Below are 12,658 nucleotides of genomic sequence, written 5' to 3'. Positions count from 1 at the left end.
TTCACTGAAGAAGATACAGGGATGGCAAATAAACACACACAAAAAAAATGTTGACTATGATTAGCCTTTAGAGAAATGCAAATAAAATCACAATAAAGTATTAATGACTATGCACCTATCAGAATGGCTCAACTAAAAACAATGACACTACCGTACCAGCAAGGATGCACTGAAGCTGGATCTCTGATACACTGCCAGCAGGGATATAAAATGGTAAAATCGTTTATTAGTTTCTTTAAAAACTAAACATAAACTTACCATATGACCCAGCAATGGGTGTTTACATCAGAGAAATGAAAATTCAGGTCTACATAGAATCCTACACTCAAATGTTCATAACAGTTTTATTTGTAATAGCCCCAAACTGGAAATGTCCAAAATGTCCCTCAATAGGAGAAGGGGTGAACCTGACCCTAATGTTAGTATATCCAAGGCATGGAATACTTCTCAGCAATAAAAAAGAAGAAACTATTGATACACATATCAACTTGGATGGATCTGAAGTAAAATTATGAAGTAAAAAAAATGGAAAAGTCACATACTTTATGATTCTATTTATATAAAATTCTCAAAATTATAAAATTATAGAGAAGGAGAACACATTAGTATTTGTCAGGGGTACGGATGATGGGAGTAAGTGGTGGGTGTGGCCATAAATGGGTAGCTTTCTAGTGACGGAATATTTCTGTATCTTGATTGCTGTGATGGTTACACAAGTCTACTCATGTGACAAAGTACCACAGAACTGTACACACACATATCATTCCAATTTCAATTTCCTGCTTTTCATATTGTATTATGATTACATAAAATGTAATGATTGGGGCAAACTGGATGAAGAATATACGGAGTCTTTGTACTATTTCTACAACGTGTGAGTCTTTTATTATTGATTTTTAAAAAGTTAAAAAAAAAGAAACCACTTACAAAATAACTGAGAAACAAGAATATGGAAGCTAAAGGCCAAGGAATAAGTAAATAAAATGTTTTATTATAATAGCTGGTTGTACGAAGGGATAGATTTTAAATGGGGAAGGTGTATATAGGCCAGTGACATGTAATATCAAAGACATTTATCTGTAACATCAAAACATGTGCTTAAAAAATATTTTAGCCACAGATTAAAATGTCTCCTCTTAAACCAGGCAACCAGCAATTGTGAAGTGTTTGCAATAAGTCACATAAACGAATTACATCTTCAAACAATGCATTATGGATTGCAAAGTGTCCTCAGGCCAGTTATTCAAACTTTACCCAGTAAATGGTAGGGATGCAAGAGTTTCATTCTGGATAACCCAGAACCTATTCCTGAGACTGTTATACAGTTCACTGATTTACACTCACCCTCTGTAAGGTGTCCTCAAGTTTGTTTCACTACAGAATATATTCATTTCCAGTTGTGCTATGAAAAAAATATTTGCATTGAGTAAAATATTTAGTGATGATTAGAGAAGGGCACATGGAGGAAAATTGCCTCCCTCTGCATTGTCCAAAATGATAACCACTAGCCACATGAAGCTGTTCAAATTTAAAATAATTAAAATTAAATTTCAAATTTAGTTCCTAGACACATTTCAAGTGCTCAATGTGACTAGTGGCTGTTGTGAAAATGAATAAAGGGAAACATCAGTAAAATGGAATCAAGTGGCCAGAAGGGGGAGCTCTCACACCCTATTACTTGTCAATTGCAGACCCGAAGAGGAATAGACCTATCTTGGATTCCCAACAGGAAGAAGCCTATACTTTACTATCACTATCCCACCAGGAGGAAGAAAGATTTTCTCCTTGGGTGGAAATGGCCTACCCAATGGGAGACTGTCACAACTCTACCAGTAAAAAGCCACTACACTCCAAACTCCCAGTTTACTCCAATGGGCTTTTTGCTTATAACAGCTCCTTCCAAATCCCCCCTTTCCTCTATAAAACCACATTCCTCTCCTTTTTCTCCAGACTTGCCTATGGTTTTGCTGTAGCTTGCATGTCCTGAATTGTGATTCTCTGCTATTCCTGAATAAACCCATTTTTGCTGTTAAAATAACTGACGGTTTTATTTTTAAAGTTAACAGTACCATATTAGAACAGCATAGGTAACAGAACTTTTCCATCATCACAAATAGATCTATGCAACAGCATTGCTCTAGAGCATGAAAAATAGGTCATTTTCCTTCCATCAGAGGTAGAGTTACAGCCCAAAGAGCTACAGGAATTAGTGTTGCGTTATCTGAGGTTTTCATTTAAACATAATTTCATCTTCAGCAATATTGAGCACCATCTTGCAGTGGTTAAACGCTAGGGCATTGGGCAGGGATTTCGATTTTAGTTCCAACTTTTACTAAATTGTGTGGCCTTAGGCATGTTACATTACTTCGGTTCTCTGAACCTGCATTCTCATTTTTAAATAGGTGGGGACTGGAGGGATAATAGTACCTACCTACCTCATAAGATTGTTGTGAAGGATTAAATGAGATATAAGACCAGTATCTGACACAGGTGATCGATTAATGTTAGTTATTCTTAGCCTAATTAAGTCCAGAAGATGAATCTGGCTTGTTCTAGGACCTACAATCTAGGTGACCGTGCAGAAAAGGCAACAGGAAACAATCATATGAGCAGCAAGGGGGTCAGTCCCTAATAGGAGCCTCCTTTGACTCTTGATAAACAGTCACCACCTTGTTCCTCCATAACTTGGGGCCAGAGACAAAAGAAATCTTCTCCCTTATAGATCGGTTTGTCTTTCAGCCTTCAAAAAGTCAAGGGTTACCTTACCCGTAGCCTCAAGGGACTCAGAATGGAAAGTTAATTGCTATGTGGTATCAAAAGAAAAAATAAAATAAATTTTAAAAGATAAATTAATTAAATAAAAATAAAGAAAATAAAAGTACAAGACAGCATCTATAAAAGAACATAACCCAAATAAGTCACTCAGTAGGAGAGGTACTTAGAGTTATTTTTCCAGCTGTTCTTAGCAATCAAATCCAATTCCTTGATATTATTAAGGTAAAAAACTACTATATTCAATCCTTTGTGAATACCGCACAACCAGCCTGCTGTATCTCTGTAATCAACAAGATATTTATTGGCCTACTACATACAGGACACTCACTCTACACCTGCCATAAGCAAACCACATCTGGCAGGCCAAATTAAGTCCACTCATGTTTTTCATCTGGGAAACAAAGTAGGAAGGATTTTTACATTTTTAAACTGTTGGACAAACTGCCCTCAGCCATTCTTATCAAACACTGAATGGCTCTGGAAATGAGCTTTCACTGCAGACTTGATAATGTTTCTTAGTTAATTTAATCTAAAATAACAAGGCAAAACAGGGCTTCTTTGTGAAACTTACATTGTAGAAAAGTCATTTCAACAACTACCACTGTTTGAGCCAAAAGTAATGTCAACATGCTTCATATACTTCCCATAACAAGTCAAAACAACAAAATCACAATGATACACCACTTCACACCCACTAGAATGGCTATAATCAAAAAGACAGACATTAACAAGTGTTGGTAAAGAGACGGAGAAACTGAAGCCCTCATACATTGCTGATGGAAATGTAAAATGGTGCAGTTGTTGTAGAAAACAGTTTGGCAGTTCTGCACAAAGTTAAACAGAGCTGCTGTGCGGCCTAGCAATTCTACTCCTAGATATGTACCAAGAGAAATGAAAACACATGTCTGCACAGAAACTTGCACATGAATGTTTATGGGAGTGTTATTCATAACAACCAAAAGGTGGAAACCACCCAAATTCCCATCAACTGATTAACATATAAATAAAATATTGTATAGCCATACAATAGAATATTATTCATCTATAAAAAGGAACAAAGTACTGATACATTGCAAAATTTGGATAAAGGTCAAAAAACATGCTAAGTGAAAGAAGACAGACACAAAAGACTGCATATTGTGTCTTTCTGTTTGTATGAAAGCCAAGAAAATGAAAATCCATGGAAACAGAAAATAGATTATTGGTTGCCCAAGGCTGGGAGTAGCAATGAGGAGTGACTGAAAATGGGCACAAGATTTCTTTCCGGGGTGATGGAAATCTTTTAAATAAGATTGTGTTGATGGTTACACAACTCTAAAATAACGTTAATAATAAACTGTACACTTAAAAAATGTAAAAAGCCAAAAGCATGGTTCACAAAAGAAAAAATTAGTAATTGGACCTCATCAAAATTCAAAACCTTTGCACTTCAAATGACACCATTAAGAAAATGAAAAGGCAAGCAACAGACTAGTAGAAAATATCCACATATCATATACCTGTCAAGGACTTGTATCTAGAATGTATAAACAATTCTTACAACTCAACAATAAAAAGACAATAAAGATAATAACTCAATTCAAAAATGGGAAAAATATGTGAACAGACACTTCACCAAAGAAGATACACAACTGGCTGATAAGCACACAAGACGATGCTCATCATCATTAGTCGTTAGGGAAATACAGATTGGAACCACAATGAGTTATCATTTCACACCCATTTAGAATGGCTACGATAAAAAGACAACAAATGTTGGCAAGGATTTGGAGAAACAGACACCCTCCTACATTGCTGGCGGAAAAGCAAAATAGTGCTGCCACTTTGGAAAACAGTTTTGCAGTTTCGTAAAAAGTTAAACATAAATTTGCCATATGTTCCAGTAATTCCACCCTTAGGTATCTACCAATAAGTAATGAAAACATAGGTCCACGAGGAGACTTGTACACAAATGTTCTTGGAAGCTAAAATTACCAGTAATAGCCAACAATTGGAAACACCCTATCCACTAGTGAGTAGACAGAAAAAGTGTGTTATATCCATAAAACAGAATACTATTTGGCAATAAAAATGAACAAAGTACTGATACATGCTACAATATGGATGAACCTTAAAAATATCATGCTAAGTGAAAGAAGCCAGGCACGAAAGACCACATATTGTAAGATTTTATTTAGATGAAATGTCAAGAATAGGCAAATTTATAGAGACAGAAGGTAGATTAGTCATTACGTGGGGCTGGGAGTGGGAACAAGGATTAACGATAAATGAACGTGAAGGATCTTATTGGGGGAGTGAAAATGTTCTAAGACTGATTATGGTGATGGCTGCACCGCATAGTAAAGTTACTAAAAATCATTTAATTATACATTTGAAGTGAGTGGATTTTATGGTACGTAAAATACATCTCAATAAAGCTGTTAAAAACAGGAAAAGAACAGTAAGGGAAACTGGATGAAGGGTACACAGGAATTTTGTACTACCTTTGCAACTTTTCTATAAAGCTAATGCTCTTCTGAAATTTTAAAAATTAAATAAAAATGAACAAGAATATATTTGTGGGTTGATACTAGAATTTGGCAGTACCTATCATTGTGAAAAGACTTTTACAAAGATGAAATAAGAAAATCTCATTACAGATCAGCACTAACAGATGAACACTTGACATGATTTTTAAGATGGGGAACTCTGTGAGCCCCAGTTAAATAAAATGTTATCCCCTCAAAAGAATTCCATTATTTCTATTAGTAGTCCTGTATAACAAAAAAAGTACTCAACTATTGTTTTATTTTGGATTTCATCAATAAACATTTGTTGAAATTTGTTTTTTCTCTTGTTATGTAAATGCCTACAAATTATCCACAATTTTGCCTTTTGGCCTGCAACACCTAAAGTATTTACTATCTGGCGCTTCACAGAAAGTTTGCCAAGCTCTGTTCTACACCATTACAGGATAAATATAAACATAATCAGTCTCTTTCTTGAGTGTATTCTTATCATTACCTAGTTTTGGCATAATGCCCTCCTGGATATGCCCTATAAAGGATAAGCCTTGCATTTCTTCTGCTATGACACTATTTGGGATTTCCATAAATAGAAACACTATTAGCTTAATATTTCTAGCAAAGCCTCGAAGTCATCGTTATTACCATGACATTAAAGGACCAACACCATACCACAGTATCAAGATGACTCTCATCAAGTTGTGATGTCACCAGGCCATGAACTCACCGAGGTCAATTAGATATCAAGTGGCTCCTATGGCCTCACACCCTGCCTTTGGCATCACCCTGGCACATCACCTTACTATGGAGTCATAATGCTATCACTGCTGTGACAGAATTCTGCCCTGATGCCACTCCGCCGAGATGTCAGAATAATTAACCCCTACTTCTTTCCACTCCTTTGGCGGTGGCGGGGAGGGGGAGGGTAGCCACAGCCACCCGCACGAGCCCAGGAGGTAGTCCTCAGCTCCTACTGTTGTCCCTTCCGCCTGCCACTGCAGGTCAGGGCCCCCGTGGGACAGGACCTTCAGGCTCCCATAACTCTCTTGCCAGGACCCCGCACCCGTTTTTCGTGGCCGACTCAATGGCGCAACAGCGACCACCCACCCCGGTTCCACACGAAGCCGCTCCCCGTACCTGACTCCATTCTCCAGCTGTCATCCTGGGCCAATTCCACCGGCCACTTGACTACGGCGGCCGCAAGGGACCCTGGGACCTGTAGTTCCGCGCTGCTACGGGCAGAGTCCGTGAGCGCGTCAAAGGCACCTCCCCGCCCGGAACTGCGCTCGAACTGCAACTCCCAGAGGCGCCCCAGGGTGGGAAAGAAGCAAAGGAACGAGGAAGACCAGTGATTGGTGGAATTCTGCCGGCTCTTTTGATTGGCAGTCATAGCTGGCGACGTGAGGCCGTCGTGGGTCGCGCTTCACGGAGATCCTGGGAAAGAGAAATGGAGGGGTGTGTGTCTAACCTGATGGTATGCAACCTGGCCTACAGCGGGAAGCTGGAGGAGTTGAAGGAGAGGATCCTGGCCGATAAATCCCTGGCTACTAGGACTGACCAGGTAAAGCAGTGCTGGGGCCTCTCGGGAGGCGGCGGCATCGACGAGGCCCAACGTGGCTGCCTGGCCTGGCCCAAGGGAGGCCGGTTCCATAAGGGTCAGATCCCCGCCCCCGCCTCCCCATCCCTAGCCGGGTCACTTCAGGACTCGGAATGGGGCGGCAGGAGCTAGCCCCGCAAACCTCAAATATTTGGGGGGGGGTGGCGGTGCTTAGCTCGCTGAATATTGGATATTTCTAGAACGTTTGCCGCGTTTCTCAGAAATGCCCCGTCTTTGAGTAACCCGTGGAGAAAAGCTTTTTTTTTTTTAATGGGTTTCTTTACTTTTTACTAATTGTATTCCATGAAACACGTGTAACCGAACGCCAATTCTGTGCCAGGAAGTTTGCTGGGAGCTGGGGATACAGTCGAGTTAAAGAAGCAGACGTTAATAAAGTAACCCCAAATCAGACGTGCGGTAACAAATTGTGACTGCTCTGGAGAGAAGTTTACGTGGTGCTTTGAGAACACAGAATGGCAGGACCTGATTTAATCTCCCTCGGAAGAGCGAATGTTATGATAATTGAAAAGGTTTTGCAAAGGAGGGAAGGTCGGTTAGATCTTGAAGGATGAATGGGATTTTCCTGGGGGAGTGAACGGGCATTCCTAGGCAGAGGCAGAACAAAAGTGAATGGACTTTGGGAAGTGTTTCTGCTCTTCTGCTCAAAGGGCCCTCGTGCTTTCACCCCGAGTTTCTAGAAAGATTCACGGTGACCTCAGCAAGCCAACAAATATTTATAGATTGCATTCTGTATGACAGGTACCATGCTAAGCACTAAGCAATACAGTGTCGGGGATTTACAGATCTCCGTTTCGTGTCTTTGGGAAGAGTAGAAGTCAGGAGACTGACTTCTGGAACTTTATTGCTCAACCTGAAAATGGCTTTACCTTTACCTGATTTAGTTTCATGGTGGTCTGGTAATATTTAATACTTGAAATTTAAGTTAGTAATGTCAAATTGAGATTTAATAATCTATTCTTCATCGAGTCAATGGAATAAAAAAGAAGGAAGCTATTCCAGGTCAGGACACTTAAGAACCAAGGATCATATGCAAATTATGGGCCTTGTATGGAGCCTGATTGAAACAAGCCAACTATTAAAAAATATTTGGGGGGACAACTGGGGAAATCTGAATATCAACTGAGTTTTACACGTTATAAAGGAGTTAGTGTTAATTTTGATAGGTGTGGTAACGGCCTCATAGCTATGTAGGACAGCATCCTTATTGTTTAGATACTGAAATATTTAGGGATGAAAAATCATGATATTTGTTTTTAAAAACCTCATCGGGGAAGCGAAGTGAGGCAAATATGGCAAAATATTAAATCTAGGTGATAGGCATATAGGTTTCTGTTATATTCTATTTTTATGTGTTTGAAAGTCTTTTCTAACAAAGTTTAAAATACCACTTCTCCATAGAGCTAAGAAGTACAGCTTTCACTGAAAAAAAGAAATCCCCTTTGAGAAACACAACTCACTCCTAGCTTATTAACTTTTTAAAATAATGTTGCTATGTGATTTTCTGTATGATATGTTTTTTAAATGAATACATAGATAATCTCAACTAGTTTTATGAACACTTCTTTCCCATAAGATTCTTTCGTTCTTTCCAGAGCATCTTGAAATTTCAATGTCAGACAGGGGTTTGTGGCCCAGCTTCACCATTTACTAGCTGTGTGACCTTGGACAAGTTGCTTACCCTGAAGAGTGTTAGTTTCCTCATGTGGATAATGGGGATAATGTCCACTGTGCAGGATCATGGAGATTAAATGAGACGATGACTGCAAAACTCCTAGCAGAGTGCCTGGCATAACTGTACATAAATACTGTCATAGTAAATAGCCAAAGCTCTGTTTCTGCCAAAGCAGTGAAATCAGTCTCGTGCTCGACTACTTTCGTGGCCGTATTCTGCCCAGAATTACATTCATCGATGGGTTCTCCCCCATGTTACTGATACCTTGGTCTCTCTTAGAACAGTAAGTAATATGGTATAAGGTTACCTACCTGAGGATCCCGTGCTCTCCATTTCTTGTTTCCAAACTGTAGGCTTGCTGGCCCCAATATTAATCTTCTTCTGCTTTCTTGCCCTCCTTCTTCTATTTCTCTTCAAGAATGTTGATCATCTCACTTCTCTGTTTTCCCGTGCAGGACAGTAGAACCGCGTTGCACTGGGCGTGCTCAGCCGGACATACAGAAATTGTGGAATTCTTGCTGCAACTTGGAGTGCCAGTGAACGATAAAGATGATGTGAGTCCTAGGCAGAGTTGATAAAGGCCCGGTTATCTTTAGACTCCAGACTGGTGTTTACTGAGGACTGAATATCAAGCTCACAAACAAAATTGTAACCTTTATGACAAGGCAGTTAGTTACACCAGGGCCCCGGTGACCTCACACAGGTCTAGTGGGTGCATTATTTTAGAATGTTGGTTCCACCAGTTGTACCCCAAAGTTTAAGGTTAACGTGCAGATTAAGGCTACAAGACTACAAATCCTTTTTTATTATGTTGGAAAGCTTTTTTGTATGTGAGCATTGCCTGAATACTCAGGGCCTGGATATCCTTTTGATGTTGTTATACAGAGATTTATTATAATGTATTGGTTATATTAAGGTAAAACTTGGTGATGAATAAGGTGGACATGTTTTGTAGGCAAAGATTCCTTTTCAAGGATTCTCACTGAAGGAGTATGTATAATAACAAAGAAATAAAAACAATTCAGTGTAGGATTGGATGAATACAGTAGGAATAGCCATATTAATAAAATAATATGTAACCAATAAAGTCAAGAATCCAAAGAAAGACGTAGAAAATTCTCAGAACAAGACAAGAAGTGGACATTGTGGGAAATGTGACTCACAGAGCTTCGTATCCTATAATCCCAATTGGAAAACACATTAGAATTACTCCTATGTCATTATTTCTGTGTTATGGGATGATGGGTGGTTTGGTATACCTTCTGTATACATCTGCTCTCCAAATTTTCTGCAGTGTTTAATGAGGGGAGAAGAAGGTTATTTTTTTTAAACCATTCACACACAGCTCTTTGTAAAGCCTACCTACATGTCAGTATTAATCCCTGTGCCTTTCCCCTGCCCCTGGTTTTTGTACTGCCTACCTCTTTCATAGGCAGGTTGGTCTCCTCTTCATATTGCTGCTTCTGCTGGCCGGGATGAGATTGTAAAAGCCCTTCTGGGTAAAGGTGCTCAAGTGAATGCTGTCAACCAAAATGGCTGTACCCCCCTACATTATGCAGCTTCCAAAAACAGGCACGAGGTAGGCTCCCATTCCTGGGCTGCTGCTCTTGAGTTCTGAACCTGTACACGAACACAACTAGACGTCTGCATTGTTTTCTTCCCCGGGGTTCCAGATCGCTGTCATGTTACTGGAAGGCGGGGCTAATCCAGATGCTAAGGACCATTACGAGGCCACAGCAATGCACCGGGCGGCAGCCAAGGGTAACTTGAAGATGATTCATATCCTTCTGTACTACAAAGCATCCACAAATATCCAAGACACTGAGGGTAACACTCCTCTGTAAGTGACAAGTAGTAGTCATTTGTGCTCTCCTTGACATTAGCCTGCTTGCACTAATTCTGACACGCCGTTTCTTTTTTGTTTATTCTGCTTATAACCGTAATACATATGTGTATGACAAAAAATTTGGAAGCACACAAAAGTATAAGGATAAAAGTTAAAATTGCTTATGTACTTTTCGTATATTTCCTCCCATTCTTTTGTATGCAAATAGGCATATTAAATTTTTTTTGGCAAAATTGGGATCATACTATGTATGTAATTATATCCTGTTCCTTTAACCCTCATAGTATATTGTGAGCAGTTTCCAATGTTATTAAATATTTTTTTCTATTAAACGTTTTTAAAACGTTTTTGAATGGCTATATACAATTCCATTTTATGGATGTGTCAGAATTTAATCATTCCTCTGACTGTATGTTTAAGCTTTTTTGAGTTTTCCATGAATATAAATCATGCTGCATTGACCAAGTTTATATAAAAATCTTTGGCCATACTGTTGATCATTACCTGAGTATAGACTCCTAGAAGTAGGACTGCCAAGGCAACAAATACACACGTTTTGAGACTATTGCTGTATATTGCCAGATTGCTTCCAGAGGAGTTGTATCATCGTACCCGCCCGACAGCAGGTTTGAGAGTGCCTGTTACCCCCTCACCGACACTGAAGATAGCCTTCTGTTATATCAGACGTGGTATTTCAAAGTTGTCATTTGCATTTTTATTTTCAGCGAAGTGCAACATCTTTTAATGCCTACAACTAATTAGATTTCTTCTCTAAATTATAACCTTTTGTGTGTCCCTTTCTCTGCTTTCAGGGAATTAATTTATTTCTTATGATTTTTTTTAAGTGCCCTCGACTTGTGCTAAAAATATTAACTTGCTGTGTTAGTTGAAACTGTTTTTCCCCAGTTTGTCTTTTCATGTTCTTTATTTTTTTAAAGAACAGAAGTTTTTCAGCTTCTAAGTAGTCAGACCTATTAATCTTCCCTCGTGACTGGAAAGTCCTTTCTCACCCTGAAATTAGTTAAATATTTACCTGTATTTTACTGTAGGCTTTTAAAAAAACATTGCATTGGTTTCAGTTGAGAGTTACTGTTCTTCATTTAACTCAGACCCATCTGGAATTGATTCACACCTGTTACCTGAGGCCATCCTCTGCCTTGGTATTTTTTTCTCTGCAGTACGTGGCCACTTTTCTTCCTTAGTGAGTGGAGACTTTTTTGAACCAGAAATTCTGAGTCTCCTTTTTAGTCTAAAGTGAGATTCAGTCTTTTTCAAGTATTGTTTTCTTAACTCTTAATTTTAAGAATCTTTTCTTTAGTCCCGAGTGACTGTTTAGAAAGACTTACACATTCTAGCTCTTTTCTCCGTGACAAGGAAGAAACCTAGGAGTCAGGCAGGACAGGCTTCCGGGAAAAGCCTAGGATTTAGGGATAGCTAGATGCTGTTTACTCATTTCAAACTCAGCCATTTAACCAACTATATTAAGTACTTACATTAAGTAACTTGGAGAAGCAACTGAACCTTCCTGGGCCTTAATTGCCACATCTGTAATAGGAGGATAATAATTCCTTCCTCACTAGATTGTTGTGAGGCTTAGATAAAAATGACAGGTAGAGTGCCTAATACCCTGTCTGATAAACCGTAGTGCCTGATGAGGTTTTCCATGTCAACATAGGTAAGGACTTCAACCTCTGCCACAATTTCAACTGTAAAGTGGTGATAATTACCACCATGTTAACTTACAAGGTGGATGTAAGGATCAAATGAGATGACACCTTTTAAATTGCTCTTCCAAAATTTCAGCCACACAAATTGCTATTAGCAGATTATGAGTTGGGACTTTTCTAGATCATAGCCCCAGAGTATTGGGTGCCTTTGGGGCAAACGACTCTAATCTCCCTAAAATATGGAAGCTGTTCTTGGCTGGCATTTAGATCCCTTCTTTGACTGTCGTGTGTCCAGAATTACAATTTATGACCTGGTACCATAAGGCTGTTGCATGGAATTGTAGCTCCCGAACAGTCTTTCCCATGCAAATCGATCTTCCTTTCCTGATTAAATATTCTAATATGATACCACCTGGTAATACGCAGTCCAGACCACCTATCAGGAACTCTCCATCATTACGTGGCCTCGGTAGGGAGTAATCCGTCTTTGTGGTCCTCAATTTCAGACACTTAGCGTGTGACGAGGAGAGAGTGGAAGAAGCAAAACTGCTGGTGTCCCAAGGAGCAAGTATTTAC

General features: G+C 39.2%; 2 protein-coding genes across 5 annotated transcripts in view; one reads left to right on the top strand and one right to left on the bottom strand.

The window, feature by feature from the left end:
• The window catches only part of ATG4A (autophagy related 4A cysteine peptidase), a 54,163-nt gene extending 47,458 nt beyond the window's left edge, over window positions 1–6,705 (bottom strand). For both annotated transcript variants that reach the window (XM_034650012.1, XM_034650011.1), the window contains exon 1: window positions 6,417–6,705. In XM_034650012.1, the coding sequence (XP_034505903.1) occupies window positions 6,417–6,669 (253 nt within the window). In that variant the 5' untranslated portion in view covers window positions 6,670–6,705. The remainder of the gene's footprint in view (window positions 1–6,416) is intronic.
• PSMD10 (proteasome 26S subunit, non-ATPase 10) overlaps window positions 6,693–12,658 on the top strand; it is a 6,998-nt gene continuing 1,032 nt past the window's right edge. Inside the window, exons 1-5 of one of the 3 annotated variants that reach the window (XM_034650014.1) lie at window positions 6,693–6,840; window positions 9,025–9,123; window positions 10,002–10,148; window positions 10,243–10,409; window positions 12,589–12,654. In XM_034650014.1, coding sequence (XP_034505905.1) covers window positions 6,727–6,840; window positions 9,025–9,123; window positions 10,002–10,148; window positions 10,243–10,409; window positions 12,589–12,654 — 593 coding nt within the window. In that variant the 5' untranslated portion in view covers window positions 6,693–6,726. Of the gene's footprint in view, window positions 6,841–9,024; window positions 9,124–10,001; window positions 10,149–10,242; window positions 10,410–12,588 lie in introns of all 3 variants that reach the window. The other 2 variants (XM_002922596.4, XM_034650013.1) reach the window with 2 other exon arrangements.

The sequence above is a fragment of the Ailuropoda melanoleuca genome, chromosome X, assembly GCF_002007445.2.
Source record: "Ailuropoda melanoleuca isolate Jingjing chromosome X, ASM200744v2, whole genome shotgun sequence".
NCBI lineage: Eukaryota > Metazoa > Chordata > Mammalia > Carnivora > Ursidae > Ailuropoda > Ailuropoda melanoleuca.
Note: the sequence above shows the minus strand (reverse complement) of the source record. Positions and strands in the feature narration are given on the sequence as shown.